General features: G+C 44.3%; 1 protein-coding gene across 2 annotated transcripts in view; it reads left to right on the forward strand.

Annotated features, from left to right (window-relative positions):
- Positions 1-19,198, forward strand: part of Eif2b3 (eukaryotic translation initiation factor 2B subunit gamma) — a 65,131-nt gene extending 45,933 nt beyond the window's left edge. For both annotated transcript variants that reach the window (XM_055618532.1, XM_055618531.1), the window contains exons 8-12: positions 571-761; positions 2,828-2,905; positions 4,666-4,814; positions 15,177-15,280; positions 19,039-19,198. In XM_055618532.1, the coding sequence (XP_055474507.1) occupies positions 571-761; positions 2,828-2,905; positions 4,666-4,814; positions 15,177-15,280; positions 19,039-19,091 (575 nt within the window). In that variant the 3' untranslated portion in view covers positions 19,092-19,198. The remainder of the gene's footprint in view (positions 1-570; positions 762-2,827; positions 2,906-4,665; positions 4,815-15,176; positions 15,281-19,038) is intronic.
- The last annotated feature ends 1,162 nt before the right edge of the window (positions 19,199-20,360 follow it).

Here is a 20,360-nt window from a genome sequence, read left to right on the forward strand (position 1 = left end):
TTTATTTTTCTTAGTTATACTTTATTATTGCTTTTAGGTTTTTGCTTTCGTTAGGGATTTTGATGTGTTGTTGTTGTTGTTACTGTTTTGAGACAGGGTCTTACCATGCAACCTTGGCCGGCCCAAACTCATAGAGACCTACCTGCCTCTGGCCCCTGTGTGCTAGGATTAAAGGTGGGTACTACCATGCCCAGCCAAACTTGTTTTTAGGACCTCTTCTCACACATTACTATAATACTAAAATATTTTTATGATGTCTACAACATTTCAACTATAAAAATGCACTGCCTTTTTAAATTGATTTAGTATTTTCAGTTGTAATGGGATTTCCCCAGGGTCCAAGCTCATTGATGAGTTTCAAGGGAAGAAGTATTAACTATACCTGCTCTAAAACTTGGCTGTGTCTCAGCCAGGAGTAAGAGGAAGGGGGACCTCTGTGAGTTTCAGGCCATCCAGCACTTCATATGGAGACTGTGTCTAAAACAAAACAACAACAACAAAATGGGACCCATTCTATGTTCCATATGCCACCTTCCTCTTTTTTACTTACTCTGGATGTTTACTCTGAAGATATTTACAGTTTTATAAAGAAAGATAGCACTCTGACCTTGGCGCCTTATGATGCCTGCTGGAATGCTTTTCGAGGAGACAAGTGGGAAGATTTGTCTGGATCACAGGTTCGCTGCTATGTCCACATCATGAAGGAAGGACTCTGCTCTCGAGTGAACACGCTGGGACTCTACATGGAAGCCAACAGACAGGTAAGAAGGTGGACTCAGGGACTTTCTGCCCACAGAGCACAGCAGGCGTTCTGTCTTATGTCCTTATTAGGGATGGTAATATTCACAGTCTTCACTCCTGAAGCTGAACGAGACTTGGAATGTCAGGGAAGAATCCAAAGACAGGAACTCAGCGGGTTCAAGGAAGGGCAACACCTCCAGGAAGATTAGCTTCTGAACTGTGAGCACAGCAGCACTCTTGTTTGTTCAGAACAGGCATGTGTGTAATAACTACTTTCGACGTAAGTAGAAAAGGCCAGGTGTGATGCTATACACCTGTAACCCCCAGCTCTCAGGAACTGAGACATGCAAAGTGGAGGCTAGCCTGGGCTATGTAGCAAGTTCCAGGGTAAGCATGGTGGCTTACACCTGTGATCCCAGTACTTGGGAGGCAGAAGCAGGAGGATTTGAATTGAAGGCCTGCTTTAGTAGCATAGCAAGACCTGTCTCAGTAGGTAAAAAGAATAAAACAAATAACTATTGTGTAACATAGTTTAGTGAAATAAGACACAGAGAACACTTCCTCAAGAAACAAAAAACAAGCCTGGGAATATAGCTCTGTTAGTAGCATACAGGAATGCCCGGGATCAGTCCCCAGTACTGCATAAACTGGGTGTGGTGCTTGTAATCCCAGCAGCAGGAGAGAAAGGCAAAAGGACTAGAATTTCAAGGTTGTCTTTGGCTACATATTGACTTCAGTACTAAACTGGGCTTGTGAAACCCTCTGGGGATTTCTTGTATGTTTTGTCATTTGTTGTTGTTCAACATAAACTGAATTTTAAAAAGACAGAAAAGAACGAGAGGAAGGGAGAAGAGAATTGAGAATGACCAGATGACTCAAGGAAGGAATATCTATGGGAGAATGGTCTGAAACACAATATTGAGGAATCTTAGTAAAGATAGAGAAGGCTGAGGGTAGATGGTTCTCTAGAGTCTTGTGTAGGAGAGAGGAACAATAAAACCAGTAAATGAGAATGGGTTGGAGTGAAACACGAGAATAAGAAAAGATTAGCTACTGGCATTGTTCCTGGTAGAATTTTGAAAACTGTCACTGGGAGGTATAACTGGGATAGGAGGTAGGTGGTTAGGAAGTGGAGATAGGTGGATCTCTGTGAGTTCAAGGCCTGGTCTACATTGTGAGTTGCAGGATGGCCAGGGCTACATACAGAGACCCTCTCTTAAAATAATAACAAAAAAGACTCATACTAGATGGTGGATGCAGCCTCTGCCCCAGACCTTAAGCTCCCTTCAGTGTGGACTGGTTATAAATCCAGGGAAATCCCAAGCCAGAGAGCTATAAGAAAACACAGTGTGTCCCACGTTAACTCAGGACTAGAGTCTCTCCGCTTGGTCTGGAAGCAGAAATAGGCTGAGGAAAACATCCTCTGTGCTGGCTAGGCCTGTGCAACAGATAGATCCACAAGGCTTGACTGTAGTGTCACAGGGGAAAACTCATGGATGAGGCTGAGTAACCAGGGCTGGCAAGGCCTCCTCAGCTAGCATGGGTACCACATGCAGTGATTTGTGAAACTGACCAGTGTTGCCTATGCTGAAGAATCACAGATATATGTACTCTATTCCTTCCAAGTTGTTTAATAGCCAAATCCCTGTACCTTCAACCTGCCTTTCATTTCTCATCCTTAAACTTCTTCTCATTTTCTTTGGGAGGACATGGACTGTTTCTCTTGGTCAGTACTGACTGTAAGAATTTCTCTTACATTGTGCCTCTCCTCACATGGTACATGGCCACAGTAGTCCAGGAGGAAGCAGAAGAAACCAGAATGATTGTGAGCAGGGTTCTTGGTATTATCCCATGTCCTGTTTGACCTCCTTTCCCATGAAGTGCTAGAATATCTAGGCCGCATGCAGTGAGGCCTCTTGGAAGCTGTTGAATACCCAATCCTTCCCTGGAGAAGCATAGCAGCTTCTCTCTCTCTTACCTGACACATCTGTGGCTGAGAGCCCCATCCCTGACTGGGCATTGAGCTTTATCTTAAGTGTTTTTATACATTTTTCACATCTTTACTGACCAAACTTCTTTCCTCAAGGTACCCAAATTGCTGTCTGTTCTTTGTCCAGAGGAATCAATGATCCATCCATCAGCCCAGATTGCCAGCAAACACCTGGTAAGTGCTGTTATAAGCAGGATACAGATGGGACCTCCTGAGGGCACTGGGTCCTAGACCCCATTAGCCCAAGGGAAATCCCAGCTCCACCTTGGTTCTTGTGGAGTCTCACTCAAGAAGACTTCCTTAGGCTGGCAAAATACCTCAGTAGATGCTATGGGGCTGCTGAGCCTGGCAACCTGAGTTCAATCCCTAGAACTCCCATAGTGGAGGAAGAGAAATGACTCACAAACTCAAAACCTGGCTGAGCTACAAAACATGTGCATTGCTAGCCTGGAAAAGAGTAAGACCTTTCCTCAAAATTAAAAGTCAAAAGGGGGCTGGAGTGATGGCTTAGTAGAGCACGTGCTCAGCATGTATGAATCTGTGATCAATCTCCAATATCACACAAAAATGAAGAAGAAAGAGTATCTGAAGCTAAATGTAGTGGCACACTCCTGCAGCCATGACATTCAGGAGGCTTAAGCAGGAGGAGGACCATGAGTTCTAAGCCAGCCTGAGATACATTGCAAGTTAGAGGCAAGCTTGCAGTTTCATAGTAAGATCTTGTCTCCAAAAGCAATAAAAAGAAGAAAGAGGTAGGCATGGTGACACATTCCTTAATGCCAGAACTCAGGACACAAAGGCAGATGGGGAGCTCCGTGGGTTTAAGTCCAGCCTGGTCTACATAGCAAGTTCCAAGCCATCCAGGGGTACATAGTGAGATCCTGCCCCTGTCCCTGCCCCAAGAAAGGAGGAAATAGAGGAAGAGACTCTCTGAAGCCTAGCAGAGCATTGCATATCTATGATCAGAGCAGTAGGAGTCTGAGACAGGAGGATTGCAAGTTCTAAGCCAGCCTAGGCTATCTAGTAAGACCTGTCTCAGAATAAAAAGGACAAACAGGGCTGGAGAGATGGCTTAGGGGTTAAGAGCACTGTCTGTTCTTCCGGAGGACCTGGGTTCAATTCCCAGCGACCACATGGGAGCTCACAACTGTCTGTAGCTCCAAAACCTGACACCTTCACACAGACACACGCATGTAGAGGCTAAAAACCAATGCACATAAAGTAAATAAATAAATGAATAGATAAATAAATGAATAGATAGATAGATAAATAGATAAATAGATAGATAAATAAAAGAGGACAAAGCCTTCCAGGGCAAGTGCTGACCCTGCAAACAAGAGTCCATGTGCTTTTGGACTCACAATAGGAGCTTCCAATCCCATCCTCTTTTTACTTTCCAGTTTGAGCAGTTTATTCAAGAGAGCGCATCTGAAGGCTGTTGATGATAATGTAACATGTGTAAACTTGTTTTTGTCTGGTTGGTTGGTTTTGCTTTTTGAGCCAGAGTCTCACCATGTACCTCTGTGTCCTGGAACTCACTATGTAAACCAGGTTGGCTCTCAACTCACAGAGATCAGCCTCCTAAGTGCTGAGATTAAAGTTGTGGGACACCATGCCTGGCTTAAACTTGAAATCAGCTACTGGGGAGACCAAGGCTAGAGGATCAGAAGTTGGAGGCCAACCTGGGCTAAGTATACAAAGATGTAAGTGCGCACATAGGTCTCATTTGTTCAGCGAGGAGGACCTATGCTTCAGTGTTAGTTGGAGCTGGTATTGGGAAAGCTGTTTGATCCTTTGGTCTTGAGAAATACTGCTAATCATCCCCCCTAAGTTATTTCTATGGAGAGAGCCCATTAGATACCAACTTAAAGGATGCGGGGTGATTTGTATTTCGTTGAGATGGATGGACAAGGTTTTCTGTTCGCTTTTTGCAGGTTGGAGCTGACAGCCTCATTGGGCCAGATACACACGTTGGGGAGAAGTCATCCATTAAGCGCTCAGTCATTGGCTCATCGTGTGTAATACGAGACAGAGTGACTGTTGCCAAGTGCCTTCTTATGAACTCTGTCACCGTGGAAGAAGGGTATGTCCCCCTCTGGGCCTTCTTGAGGCAAGGCTTCTGGTACCCCTAGCAGCTTTGATGGAGCCACCCAGCCCAGGAAGGGTTTGCTTTGGGGTCAGGGAGAAAGGGAAAGGGAAGGAAGAAGCTTGGTGCCTTTGGAGTTTGGTTTTGCTCTTAGAGTGTTGCTTTCACCCTCCCTCACACAGAGCACAGTGCTCCTGTGAGAAGCTGCCTTCTCTTCCTTGAGGTCATGCTTCACGAAGATGACCACAATAGTGAGCCCTTCGCGGTGCTACAGTGACACTGCCAATGCCTGAGCGTCACTTTCCCTGTTAGTATCCCAGAGCCACCTTGATGCAGAGGCATCCTAAGAAGAGTGGACATAAAAAGCTGTATTGTGCTTTGAGGGCAAGCTTCTCTATACATTTTGGCTTTAACTGAGGCTGGCCTAGAACTTATAGTCTGGCCTTTTACCCATGAGCATCCTGTTTCAGCCGCAAATCCTACGATGATAGGCACACAGTACCATCCCCAGCTGAGAAATAGTTAAACTCTCAGGCACACCCACCCTTTTGACATAGTGACACAACATTGTCAACTACAAAGTTCACGCTCAGAGACCACAGTACTAGGGCTTGGGAAATGGCTCAGTAGGTAAGGATACTTGCTACACAAGCATGAGTGCCTGAGTTTGAACCCTCAGCACACACTTGAGAGCCAGGTATAGCTTTAACCCCAGGTGTGCCTTTAACCCCAGCACTGGGAAGGGGAAGATGGATCCTGGGAACGCTATAGCCAGCTGCCTACCTGAGACAATGTTTTGGGTTCAGCAAAAGACCTTGTTTCAAGGGAATAAGGCTGAGTGCGATAGAACAGAACAGTCCCCATAATCTTCAAAACTTCCAACTCTGTTTTTAAAATCTAAAGATGGGGCCTGGCAAGATGGCTCTGTGGTTAAGAGCACTCATTGCCCTTGCAGAAGACCCAGGTTTGGTCCCCAGCCTCCACATCTAGCAGTGCACAAATGCCCATAACTCCACCTTCAGAGGATCAAATGCCCTTCTCTGGTCTCTGCAGGCATCCAAACACATGTGTGCATACTTACACACAAGTATCCACATATGTAAAAATGAAAACTTAAAAGTACATAGTCCAGGATGACCAGGGATATAGTTGATTGAGTGCTTGCTTAACATATATGCACAAGGCTTTGAGTTGAATCCTAGCACCACAAAAACTGAGTATGAAGCAGGATTGGAATTCAAGATCATCTTCAGTTACATAGGGATTCAAAGCCAGCATGGAATGCATGAGACTGCCTCAAAACAACAAAAGACAAACCTTTACAGCCAAGTGTGGTGGTGTACGCCTTTAATCCCAGCACGAGGGAGGCCGAGGCAGGCAGAGCTCTGTGAGTATGAGACCAGGCTGGTCTACAGACTGTTACACAAAGAAGCCATGTCTCAAAAAACCAAACCAAACAAAGACACATAGAGAAACCCTGTCTCAAAAAGCCAAAAAATAAACCTTTGCAGGAACTGTATTTAAAATCAATAAAAGCATTGTTCCTCAGCAGTATACTAACAAACTCCTGTAATCTCAGGACTTCAGGAGCCAGGCGCAAGAGGATTTCAAATTTGAGGCTAGCCTGGGTTATATATGATAAATTTAAGGCCAGCATAAGATGCATAGCAAGACCTTGTCTCAAAAAAAAAAAAAAAAGAGAGAGAGAGAAAGAAAGCATCAGCAACAGCGGCCACCTCTACTGCCTCCAGGTGTAATGTAACACCTTTAATCTCAGCATTTAGGAAGCAGAGGCAGGTGGACCTCTTTGAGTCAGAGACCATCACTCTGTACAGTGAATTTCAGGACAGCCAAGTCTGTGTAGAAAGACCTTGTCTTCGGCTGGAGGGGGGAGAAAAGAAAGCTTAAGAAACATAGTGTGTAGCCCTGGCTGGCTTAGAACTCACCACTACACTAGGCTGGCCCAGAACTCACAGAGATCCACCTGCCTTTATCTCTTCTGGGATCAAAGATATAATATGCCATCATGTCCAGCAAAGCAGTTTTTTGTTTTATTAAAGACAGAGTTTCTCTTTGTAGCCCTGGCTATCCTGGAACTCCCATTGTAGACCAGGCTGGCCCAGTGATCCACCTGCCTCTACCTCCCTGAGTGTTGGGACTAAAAACATGTGCCACCGCACCTGGATTGCCAGAACAAATCACTGGGCTGGCTCAGTGTAGTAGTAAATTCTCAGCATTGGAGAGGCAAAGGATTCATAGTTAGAAGCCAGCCTGAGCTACGTTGTGTCCAAAGAATGAGATGGAGAGGTAGGGGGCAAACAAGATAACCCCATTGGCCTGAATTTGTGGAGGAAGTTCAGTTGAGTGTTTGTTTATCTTGAAATGGGGCCAGCTGGCCTTGAATCCCAGGTTCAACAATCATTCAATTCCCCAAATAATCCTGTTCTACCACACCCCCCTCCTAACAAAACACTGGAGAAAACAGTTAATTTTACATTTCAGACAGAGTGACTAATTGAGCTGGGAATCTTAGTAAAGTGCTTCCCTTCCCAGCAGGAGGAGCCAAGTCTGATCCCCAAAGCCTGCATTAGAAAAGAAAGGGGGGCTGGAGAGATTGCTTGGCACGTAAGAGCACTGGTTACTCTTCAGAGGACCCCAATTTGAATCCTAGCACCCACATGACAGTGAGGCAGGTGAATGTCTCTGAGTTTGAGGCTAGCCTGGTCTACATAGCAATTTCCAAGCCAGCTAAGGTTATATAGTAAGACCCTGTCTCAGAAAGAAAGGAAGGAAGGAGGGAGGGAGGGAAGAAGGAGGGAAGGAAGGAAGGAAGGAAGGAAGGAAGGAAGGAAGGAAGGAAGGAAGGAAGGAGAAAAAATAGAACAAGTGCATGCTTGTGTATAATCTCAGCACTTTGAAGGCTGAGACAGGAGAATCATCCCATCTCAAAGGAAAAAATGTGATTGGAGCACACAGGACTAAGACCAGGAAGGCCATGAGCGACTACCCAATCCTGCAAATTAGCATCTGGTGATAAGATCAGCTATTTTACACCCCATATGAACTTCTCCCTATTGTTTTGGGGTCACTTAGTTTTAATTACTTAGGATCAACTTGAAAATGGTAACGTGAATTTTGTTTGCCTTTCTGTTATTATGTTGGGACCACCTTCAGGAATGTATAAGCAAAGCTTTCCTGAGAAAGTTCCTGCCTGTCTTTCTGTTTTCTGCTACTTTCTATGACAGCTAATATTCAGGAATTAAAAGTCCAGTCAAGGGCTAAGGAGATGGTACAGTAGGTAAAATGTTTGCTGTGCAAGCTTGCAGCCCCAAGTTCAGATCCTCAGAACCCATGTATGTGCATTTATTGTTTAGTTATAGACAATGTCCCACTGTATAGCCCAATCTGACCGACAACTCATTTTTTAGCTATAGATGGCCTCGAACTTCTGATTCTCCTTCCTTCACCCCCCCTCCCACATACTGAGATTACAGGTATAAGACACCATGTCAGTTTAAAGTGAACCTCCTTAAAATTAAGTGTGTGAAGTACAACAAGCTTGTTTGACTAGCAGTCCCTCTTGGCTTTTTCTCAGTGCTGAGCATGAAGCTCAATGGTATAATAATTTCCCAATATGTGCAAGTTTCTGGTTCAATCTCCATCATCAGAAAGGAAAGAAAAGACAAGAAAGCTGCCCTTCTAAAAAATGATGAGGCCAGGTGTAATGGCACACACCTTTAATCCCAGCACTCAGGAGGCATGTGCAGGTGGATCTCTGTGAGTTTGAGGCCAAGTGCCTCAGTGCCAAGCCAAGAGCTTAAGTTCTGTCTGATATACATGAATTTCTGTCTAAGAAAGAAAGAAAGAAAGAAAGAAAGAAAGAAAGAAAGAAAGAAAGAAAGAAAGAAAGAAAGAAAGAAAGAAAGAAAGAAAGAAAGAAAGAAAATGCTTGCTTTTGTGTGTGTGTGTGTGTGTGTGTGTGTGTGTGTGTATGAGAGAGAGAGATTGAGATTATAGGCATACACCTTCAGACCTGATTTATGTGATGCCAGGGATCAAGTCCAAGACATTGCGCCAAATACAATCCTGCCTGTTATCCAGGATTTATGTCAGGTAGCTCACAAGCACCTGTAACTCCAGTTGCAGGGAATATGACACCCTCTTCTGCCCTCCTCAGGTACTTGCTCTTGTGAGTGCACACACATACACATAAATAAAAATAAGACACATCTTTAAAGTAAAAAAGCTAGTCATAGCATAGCACACCTAAGATTCCAGTCTGGAGAAATGCAAACAGGAGGGATCCCTGGGGCTTGCTGACCGGCTAGTTTTGGCAGAGTTGTTAAGCTCCAGGTTCAAATAGAGGTCCTGCCTCAAAAGCCCTTCATAAGAAGGGCTCAGCAGATGGAGGTGCTTACTGCCAAGTTTGGTGAACTTGGCTGAACTTGGCTCCCCAGAACCCATAGTAAAGGCAGAGTGACAACTCTTCTGACCTACACACACTATGGCGCACACACACTAAATAAACAAATGTGTAATAAAAAGATGGGGAATAATTGAAGATGAAACCTGAATTGAGCCACCAGCTCCCAAAAGTGCATGCTCACCTGTACACTTTCTGTGAGTGAGCACAAGCATACACACAGACGTGTGCACATTGTACATACATACATGTGGATACGTGAAACAGAAGACTTTCTCAGAGTCTTCATTTTTGTTTAAAATGTGAGCCCACCAAGAAGTAAGGACCAAGACTCCATTAACCTTAGCCATCACTGAGTGGCTTCTCAGAGAACACTGAAGAGTCTCCAGTGCCAAGCCGAGAGCTCATACTAGAATGCAGAAACTGGTACCAGCCAGTTCCTCCCTGGGGTTCAAGGAACTCACCTTTCCTCCTTAGGTGCCCAGTGGGAAGCTGCAGTTCTTGCCGAGAACTGGCAACTTAAGAGAGGCCAGTTGATATGGTCCTACCTCTCCATCTCCTCTAGCATGAGCAAATAATTAAACCCCTCATCTCTGGGCTGACGCAGTGGTACAGCTTATGTGTAATGGTCATAGGCTGTTTGTGGGAGTTCATGACCACAATCTCAGCATTCAGGAGGCAGAGGCAAGAGGACTGCCTCAAGGGGTAAAGTAAGCCTGAGATATACCATGAGTTCAAGGCCAGCCTGGACTACAGGTATGAGATCCCCTGTCTCAAAAAATAAGAAACAGATAGGTGGGTGTGTTATCACATACCTGTAATCCCAGCACTCTGGGAGGCAGAGGCAGGCGGATCTCTGAGTGTTCGAGGCCAGCCTGGTCTACAAAGTGAGTCCAGGACAGCCAAAGCTACACAGAGAAACCCTGTCTCAAAAAACCAAAAATTTTAAAAAGAGTAATAATAAGAAGAAACAGGGCTAGAGATGGCTCAGTGGTTAAAAGTACTGGCTTTTCTTCCAGAAGATATAGGTTCAAATCCCAGCACCCACATGGCAGCTCACAGCTGTCTGTAACTTCAGTTCCAGAGGATCTGACACCATCACATAGACATACATGCAGTTACAACACCAATGTGCATAAAATAAAAATAAGTAATTTAAGGAATAGAAAGAAAAAGCCAGGTAAGCTATTGTATGTGTTTAATCTCAGCAGTTGTGAGGCAAAAGCAGGCAGATCTCTGTGAGTTTGAGGCCAGCAAAAAAAAAAAGAAAGAAAAAATTCATTAGGCCCTGGTTTCAAGTTCCAATACCAAAGATACATAAAATATATAATGTATTCTGATATATAAAATACACTTATAAATATATGTGTGTTACAGTACTAGGGTGACCCCAAGACATACTCTCTGCACTGGGGCACACTCCAGCCCTTGGTGCTTTTGGGGGTTGTTTTCTTTAATGGATTTTTGTTTGTTTTAAGAAAGTTTCACTGTGTAGTCCTAGCTGGCCTTGAACTTGCAAGAGATCTGTCTGCCTTTGCCTCCCCAGTGCTGGGGTTAAAGGCAATTGTGAGAACTCTAATGAAAGTGAGGACAGTGAGACAAATGGTCAGAAAAAAGCTTGATACCCAGTGTTGACCTCGGAGTCTTCATAGAGCCCCTGAGCGGAAGCTTCAGGCGTCTCTCAGTCGACCTGCTCTCCCAGTCATGTCGGCAGTCTACAGTGATCAGCTGTATCTTACAACACGTTACACACAAGCAAGGTAGGGGGATCAATAAAGGAAGTTCCTGAAGACCCTGTGTAGAACCACTAAACAAAAGGAAAAGCCAGCTCTGGGTTTCTTAGGAAATCAGACCTCAGGCATCCCAGCCACTCCCCTCCAGTGACTGTTCCCACCCATGTCCAGACTCCAGCAGAGTCGGTTAGTGGTCTTTAATTATGTCTTTGTCAACGAAAGAAACAGCCCTCACCTCGAAGGAATAAGATGGGGCTTATTCTGGAGCCAAATATGAGCGGCCCTGGCCCTGGAACGTAGAGCTAGGTCTCCCCAAATAAACATGTTCCAGTAAGGTTACAATCTTGTGAACCTTCTATAGTAACAGAACAAAGAAAGGCATGAATCAAAACACTTTCCCAATATGTTAATGGCTACATGGGGTAGGCAGGCTACAGCAAGACTTGGAGAACTCTGCTCTGCCTTACATGCTGCCCGACAGCATCCTTCGCCCTTCACTGGAAGCTCAGGCTTGTTAGGTTAATGCCTTCCGAAGGTTTTTATCTGTTGGTCACAGGATGTTAGACTCAACACAGCGGTGGGCAAGGACTGAAGATAGAACCTGTAATTAGGCTCTGGACCTACAGCATTCCAGCCTGTGCACATCACTGAGGTTTTGATCAGTCAGCCTTTGCAGATATGGCTTCTTTCCAGGAATCCTCATTCACAGCTTCTTGCATCCCATTGGTTATTTCTTGTCTGCCCACTGACTGACTGCCCACTGGCTGTTGTTTGCCTGCTGCCTGTCTACCACTGTTTTTCCACCTTTTGCCTGGCTTCAGAGCATGCTTTTAGGATCTTAACCACTGATGGGAAGTATACATTGATACTACCTTCAGACATCGGACTTTGCTTTGGCTAATTGAAGATCTGTTCTGTCTCTAGAGCACATGAATATAAGGCATTCTATAACTTCCTTATTACATTCTAAACGGAAATTTTCCCCAAGGAGCTGGAACTATCGTAACCACTGACTGTTATGTGTTGCAATTTGGACAAGTTGCAAAGTTCTGGATTGTACCTTGTGGAACACCCACAGAATGAATCCTGAGACTGCCAAAAAGCAAGCTAATACTTGTCCCGTTCATACCACCCACAGAGATGCTTCAGCCTTCTAGAATAGGCTTTAACCTCCCTGGGAATGGAGATAGCATAGATAACCTGTTTCCTATTCCACTCTGGTCTGAAGCAGTGACACTCTGCATGCCGAAGGGGCACCTTGTGCTTTGTGTGCCCTTTCATGCTCATGACGATTTGTCTGTAGACTGTTCTGAATGTTGGCGACACGTCAAAATCCCATCACCTTCAGTAGGTGGGTTGCATCCCTAGGCTTCTGGGTTGTACCAGGAACTGGCTGCTCTGTAGCTGAATCCTGCCAACACCTTGTCTGTGGCATCAGAAAGTCCTTATGGGTGTGGCCATTCTCATTGAAAGTTTAATCTCCTATGAATAAGGCAGCTTTAGTAATATACCTCTGGGCATAGCCCAAGCCTCTAATCCTAGCCCCAGGGAGACAGAGGCAGCCTGGTCTACAAAATGAGTTCCAGGACAGCCCAGGACTGTTACAAAAAGAAGCCCTGTCTTGGGGCGGGGGAGACAGTGTGGGTAGTATCAAAACAGAACTGGATTTAAATATGTTGTTTACCAATTACATGGTTTGGGATAAATGGTTTAAATTCTCTAAATCTGTTATTTTGTCTGTAAAATGTGAGTGCTATTTTTACTGCATTAGATAAAAATGGTATTCAGAAAATCACCTAAAAAGTTGTTCTCTAATTAAATACATAAGGTTCTCATCCTGGACCTACTAAAAAAGATTGCTAAAGGCCAAGATAAAAGATGTTCTTTTATGTTGATTTTTTTAATTAGTATGCGTGTGTGTGTGTGTGTTCGCGCACACACACTATTTGCGTGACTAGGGTAGGGTTGGGGTGGGGACATATATTATGGCATATAAGGGTCAGAGGACAACTTTCTGGAACCAGCTTTTCCTTTTCACTTTCACATCGGTTCTGGGAATTGAACTCAGGTCTCCAAGTTTATACAGCAAGTGTCTTTACCCACTGAACCACATCAGTGGCCCTGCCCAGGTGATTTTTTAGATGAAACAGCTAGATTTGTAAAAATTCATTGTTGTAATATATGGAGGGTTTAGCATATATGTGTAATAAATATTAGTGATGGTTTTCAAAAAGACCTTTTCTGCTAGGCATGGTAGGCACTCCTTTGATACCAGCGCTTGGTGGATCTCTGAGTTTGAGGCCAGCCTGGTCTACCATAGTGAATTCTGGGACAGCCAGGGCTATGTAGAGAGACCCTGTCTCAAATGTAAAAAAAAAAAAAAATCCTTTTCTGGCTGGTGAGATGGCTCAGCAGGTGAAAACACTTGTGTGCAAACCTGAGGACCTGAGTTGAGTCCCTGGAACGGAACCCACACATGATAATCTCTTTAAAAACTATTCTCCCCAATAGTCCTTTGGGAGATAGAGAGGTGGTTTCTAAACACAGTCAACACAGAGGTGGTTGCTAAACACAGTTACTAAACACACATAGTAAGAGCCAGTGCTGCTTTTGAGTGTTTAGTAAAGGACAGCATCATTTGGAACAAAGCAGTCTTTCTGGAATAGAGCTTTTTGTTTGTTTGGTTTGAGGGGAAGGTGATAGTGCTAGGATTGAACCCAGGGGTTTCCACATGCTAAGCAAGTACTCTACAACTCAGTAATAATGTCCAGACTACCCCCTTTTTCTTTATTTTGATACAGAGTCTCACTAAGTTGTCCAGACAGGACTTGATTTCGCTGTATAGCCGAAGAAGGCCCTGAACATATAGACTTCCTGTTTTAGCCTTCTGAGTAGCTGGGATAACAGTCCTGAGCCACCATCCTTGGCATGAGCTGAGCTGGTTTTTAAAATATCTTTTTTTTTTTTTTTTTTTTTTTTGTGCTAGGAATGTACTTCAGTGGCAGAGTACTTGTCTACCATTTATGAGGTCCAGGGTTCAAAACCCAGCAATACCAACACACACACATACACACACACACACACACACACACACACACACACACACACACACACGTATATAAAGACCCAGCAAGACAGTTGTCTTCTCTCACCAAGCCTGGTGACCTCCATATGGTCCCTCCCAAACAAAACTGAAAAATAGTAGTGAATTGAAGACAGATAATTAGCCAGGTGAGGGGGCCACACACCTATAATCCTAGCACTCAGGAGGCAGAGGCAGGCAGATCTCCAAGTCTGAATCTACAGAGCCAGTTCCAGGACAGTCAGAGCTACACAGAGAAACTCTGTCTTGAAAAAACAAAAAACCCACAGACCAAAACAAAACCCTGAAAACAAATCATTAAAATGTGTACACACACATATCTCCCCTCCCATCCCTGAATGAATGCCCTTTTTGTTAAGGAGAATCTGTTAACAGCTGTAGGAGGCCATTGTTTCCATAGTTATCAGAAAGATTCTTAATTTCTGCGCCTCAGTAACACTGTCTTATGATCCTAGATGAGAGGTCTTGATGGGTGAGCCTATAGACCAGCCTCAGATTCCACCTCTACATCAAGGAGAATCTGAATGGAATTTATACCCCAAGATCCCAGGTACCTAGAGAATTAAAGTCAAGCTAGGAGCATGGCATAGTAGCACGCCCCTTTAATCCTCGTGCTTGAGAAGCAGAGGTGCGTGATCTCTGTGAGTTCAAGGCCACTGCATAGTGACTTCCAGGACAACCAGAGCTATCGAGCCCTGTCTCAAAACAAATATACATGCATACATATATATGCATACTAGGTGTAGCAGTATATGCCTGTAATCCCAACATTTGGGTGTCTAGGGTGGGAAAATCATTAGTTCCAGGCCAGCCTGGAATATATAGCAGGACCTTGTCTCAGAATAAAAAGAATTTGGGCCAGCAAGACAGCTAGTGATTAAAGGTGCATTCCACCAAACCTGAGCAGATTTCTATACCCAGAACCCACATTGTAGAAAGAGAACCAGCTCTCAAAAGCTGGCCTCTGACTTCTACACACACGCTGTAGCACGTGTGCCCCCATCTCACCTACCCACACACAGTCAAAATAAGAGCCTGAGCTTCCTGGCTTGGGTTAGTGATGAAGCCCTGGGTTCTCTCACGTGGCTGCTGTGTTCCAGGAGCAGCATACAGGGCAGCGTCATCTGCAACAACGCTGTGATCGAGAAGGGCGCCGACATCAGGGACTGTTTGATTGGAAGTGGTCAGAGGATTGAAGCCAAAGGTAAGCGACACCCAAAATTAAGAGTCATGGAAGCCTTTGTTTGTTTGTTTGTTTGTTTGTTTGAAACAGGGTTTCTCTCTGTAGCATTGGCTATCCTGGGCTCCCTTTGTAGATTAAGCTGGCCTCAAACTCACTGGGATCCAAGATTAAAGGCGTACACCACTACTGCCCAGCTCTTGGAAGCCATTTTTATCTATCACATTAGCACAGATAATGTTTACTGGGCAAGTTGTAACAAGCTCATGTTTATACTGCAAGTGAAAACAAATTTATAGTCGTCTTTGGAAAGCAGCTGATATAGTTATCAAATCTTTAAAACTTTGATTTAGTCTTATTTCTAGAAATATAGCTTATGAATAAGTTTGCTCATGTATGTGTATAACCACACTATCAAAAAATGAAACTACAATAATAGATCTTGTCCAGATTCACAGCAGTACTTTTAAATTTGCTTTTGAACATGATAGAGGTAGCCAGTAATGGCGGCTTAGGTTCTAGGATGTGCTGGGTGGGGCTCCTGAAGATCATGATCACTCTTCTGACTTGTTTTGTGTATGTGTTGTTGGTTTGGGGGGGGGGGTGATTTTGGAATTTTTTTTTTTTGGAGTTTTTTGTCATTGTTGTTTGGAGGGGTTGTTTTGTGGTTGTTTCTGTTTGTTTGTTTGTTTGTTTGCTTGCTTGCTTGTTTTTCAAGATAGGGCTTTTCTGTGAACAACTGTCCTGAAACTCATTCTGTAGACCAGCCTGGCCTCTTCCTCCCGAGTGCTAGTATTAAAGACGTACACCACCACTGCCCAGCGTATTTGTTTTAAGCAGAGCAAACATACATTTATTACAGAAAAGCAAGGAAGAGCTAAGAGTTAGAGGAAGTCCCAGGGCAGGACTCCTGACCTGGTTTTTAAGGACAGTGATCTAGATTTAACCTGGCAGGGCATAACCTGGAGAGCCAGTCTCAGCTGCTGAGAGGTGTGGCTATGAGCTGTGCTTTTAGCATATTGTGCTATACAGCCTGTAAAAAAAACTGGTAGAAAGCATAACATTTGTGCCACTGTTACATCATATGCATATCTTGCTATTCCAGAAGTCATTGTAGTTCACAAGACTCACAGCTATGTAAGGCTGTTGGTGAGTGTTTTTCCCTAGCAGCCTACAAAGCACCTTCTAGTACTGTGATAGCTAGCCATCAGGGAGAAACAATAACAACGCGATTTTTCCATGTACTATGACCGAAATGTATGGTGTTTTCAGCAGCAGCAGCAGGGTCTTACTGCCAAGTTCTGGTAAGCAACCAAGAGCAATAGCAAATAGACTGTTTGGGAGGAAATTTGTTTGTTTGTTTGTTTGTATCTGGGTATACTGACACATGCTTTAATTCCAGCATTCAGGAGGTAGGCAGATCTCTGTGATTTGAAGGTTAGTCTGATCATATAGTGAATGTTAAGCCACCCAAGGCTACAAGATGGTGAAATCCTGTCTCCAAAGGTAAAATAAAATAGGTGCCAGAGAGATGGCTCTGCAGTTTAACACTTGCCATTCTTGTAGAGGACCTAAATTCAGTTCCCAGCATCTACATGGCAGTTCACAACTGCCTATAATTCTTCTACATATGTGTGCTTCTTCCATACTTATGGATAGAAGCAACAATAGGGAGATTAGGAATGCAGGGCCATTTTCCTCTACTAATGTGTTCTAGATCAGCCTAAGCTACAAAATAAAATAATAAGTTCCTATCATTATAGTACTCGAAACCTGTTACTTAGAGGGGCTAAAGAGATGGTTCAGTGAATAAAATACTTTCTGTACAAGTATTAGAACCTGAGTCCAAATCCCCAGCACCCATGTAAAAGCTGAGCATGATGGCAATCATTGGTAATGCCAGCACTGTGGGGGCAGAAACAGGCAGATCCCTAGATTTGTTGGCTAGCCAGTTTAGCTCAGAAGGCTAGCTGCAAGTTCAATGAGAGACCCTGTCTTAAAAAATAATTTGGAAGCTGGGAGCAGTGGCACACTCAGCTCTTGAGAGACAGGCCAGCCAGAGAAGCACAGTGAGACCGGCAGTAAAATGAAATAAAATTAAATTAAAATAACAATAAGGTGACACCTGACCCAGCCTCTCTTTTCCAGCACTAACAGAGCACTCCTCAGCTTCCTTTCTGACAGCACTGGCCTCACATACTATATACCATGTCATTGAGCTGCACCACCTCCACCCCTACCCCCTACCCCCTACCCCCTACCCCCTACCCCGGCCCAGAGGCCCTTACAACATCTGATTCTTCTCACTCCAGCTGAGCACTCTCAGGTTCTGGCAAACATCCTGGCAGCCAGGTTTGAGCTGCTTAAGCAGTAGATGGGCCACAGTAGACCATGAGAACCAGGGAGACAACCGGGTGCTTCATTGGTGTCTCTATGTACTACAATGACAAAGTTTAGACCTCTTCTCTGTTGAGCATAGTGATGAGTCACTTAGCCTCTAAAGTGGGCCTGGTAAACTCAAGGTCTTGACACATTTGACATTCGTCAAATCCTGGTTAGCAGGAATTCCTTATTCTTTCAGCAGTGTAGCCTTTCATTAGTAACATGAGAAATCTTTCTGTCACATTTTCCTTCAGTTACCATATTCCATTGTAGCCTGCCTTTTGGAATGGTTTCATTTATCTGTGTTCAGGTGTGTAAGTGCAGGTGTGTGCCACAGATCAAAGGACAACTTTCAGGAGTTGTTTTTGTTTGTGTTTTTGTTTGATCATACTGTGTACTCTAGGCTAGCTGGCCTGCAAGCTTCCAGTTGATTGTGATTCTGTTCCCATCTTGCTGTGGAAATGCTGGCATTACAGACAAGAGCCACCACATCTGGCCTTTTACATGGCTTCCAGGGGTCAGATTCAGGACGTCAAGCCTATGTGGGTTGCACCTGCTGATCAGTCTCTCCTCCCCACCCCACCCACCCTTTTGAGATATTGACCTGATTCCAGTCCAGAGCTTCCCTGCCCCCATCTCACTTCAGCTCATCATGTAAGGACTTCATCATCTCAGGAATAAACACCATAAGATATTTAGGGAGAAAGACCACATTCATATATTGTCATAATTATATTTTATTGTTAGTTGTTAGTCTCTGGGTCTGACTTGTAAATTTTATTATAGGTATGTATTTATAGAAAAAGAAAAAAACAAAACAAAACCAAGCTGGGTGGTAGTGACGTACACCTTTAATCTCAGCACTTGGGAGACAGAGGCAGGAGGATCTCTGTGAGTTTGAGGCCAACCTGATGTACAGAGAGAGTTCTAGGACAGCCAGAAAAAAACAAAACACATAGTATATATAGATAGGGTAGTCAGGAAAGTGCTGTTCATCTTTTTTTTTTAATTTTTTATTTAACTTTTATTAATTATACTTTATTCATTTTGTATCCCCCCATAAGCCCCTCCCTCCTCCCCTCCTGGTCCCACCCTCCCCCCCCTTTTCTGCATGCATGCCCCTCCCCAAGTCCACTGATAGAGGAGGTCCTCCTCTCCTTCTTTCTGATTGCTGTTCATCTTAATGACGCATTTACACTCTATCCTCTTGTTATGTACGTTTCCATGAAGCCAGGTATTAGAGTAGTTCCATCTTTGTGTCGGAAGATGCTCTCTCGCGGGCCCTTTTGTTGAAGGGAACATTGTCATCTCTGGAAGCAGCTGGATTTGGAGTATATCTTTTGCTGCCCATTTGCTGAAAACCTCTCTCTCTCTCTCTCTCTCTCTCTCTCTCTCTGCAGCTAAACGAATGAATGAGGTGATCGTGGGAAATGACCAGCTCATGGAGATCTGAATCCTGAACAAGTCTGACCCCTTCCTTTTGGCCCCAAAACTACAGATGTTGGCTGGCCCACCTGTTTGACTCTGTATTTATTTTTCAATAAAGAAGAATTTTCAGCCTGTAGATGTGGGTGAAGTGCTCACCTAGCATGCATACGGTCCTAGGTTCAAGCCCTGCTCTGAAACCAAAACAAAAAGAGAGACCCCCAAAGGCACATATGAAACAGTCTCAGGTTTGTGGTATGTGGGCTCCAGGTATGGAATAACAGTTATGTTTGTGGGTTGTATAGTAAGTCTACTGAGAACAACAGTATAGGGTAGACACAGTGGGCTAGGTCTAAGGTTGACAGGCAGGAAGCAGCTGTCCAGTGGCTTCTCTGAAGACTGCTCTCTGACTGGCCAACCCAGCCCAGTCTGTGAAGTACCTTCCTTCTGAGGCTGAGCCTAGAATCATGTACCTGTAACCCCAGCACACAGCAGTGGAGGCAGGAGGATCAGTAGACACTTAGGCATGGCAGCTCGTAGGGCCGTATCTGAGTGGCAGCCCAGGACTTACTGTCTTCTGCTGCAGTGGCTCCATACAGATATCCAGCACCTGCCACTACCCTGTCCCACTCAGGAGATTCACTCTGAGTCTCTACCCCTTTTCTCCAACTCAGTTAATTCTTAAACCTTGAAGGTTCTTCAGAAAAACTGAAGGAAACCCCTGGCTATTGAACAGCCTTTCCCCATGGTTTTCAGGCAAGCAAGAGCTATAATCTAAGATGGTGTTCTGAGGCAAGCCTAATCCATCTCTACCACATCCTGGGTGCCTGCTTAGACTGGTAAAGAAGAGCCAGGAACCAGTATTGTGGTTTGAGAGTCTTCCTGACTTTTCTCCAGATGTGTCCTTTTTGTCCTAATTATATAGGCACCCATGTTCACATAATTGAAGAATGAGGTTTCTCTGTTCACAGCCCTTTGGAGTCCTATCCCCTTCCAATTGCCACCCTGCTTCCAAACATAAGAACACTGCTCTTGTCTCTCCCTGCACTTCGTTTACAGCCTCCAGGGGTTTAGTGGAAGATGAAAGGGACTCCTCGGGTAAGGTTCACCCCCAAGATTATCAAAGTAAAAGTTTCTCTTGATGTCCTCACTGTGGGTGGCAGTAATTATAACAAAGGATAGTTTGAAATACTGGTTTCTACATCGCTTCAGAGAACTCCAGGCTCTCAAGTTCACTTGGGTAATCGTGCCTGATCTTATGCTTGTCCCATTGAACTTGTGAGAGAGATGAGCACCC

This window comes from Psammomys obesus, unplaced genomic scaffold (assembly GCF_907164565.1).
Source record: "Psammomys obesus unplaced genomic scaffold, mPsaObe1.curated_primary_1811, whole genome shotgun sequence".
Taxonomy (NCBI): Eukaryota; Metazoa; Chordata; class Mammalia; order Rodentia; family Muridae; genus Psammomys; species Psammomys obesus.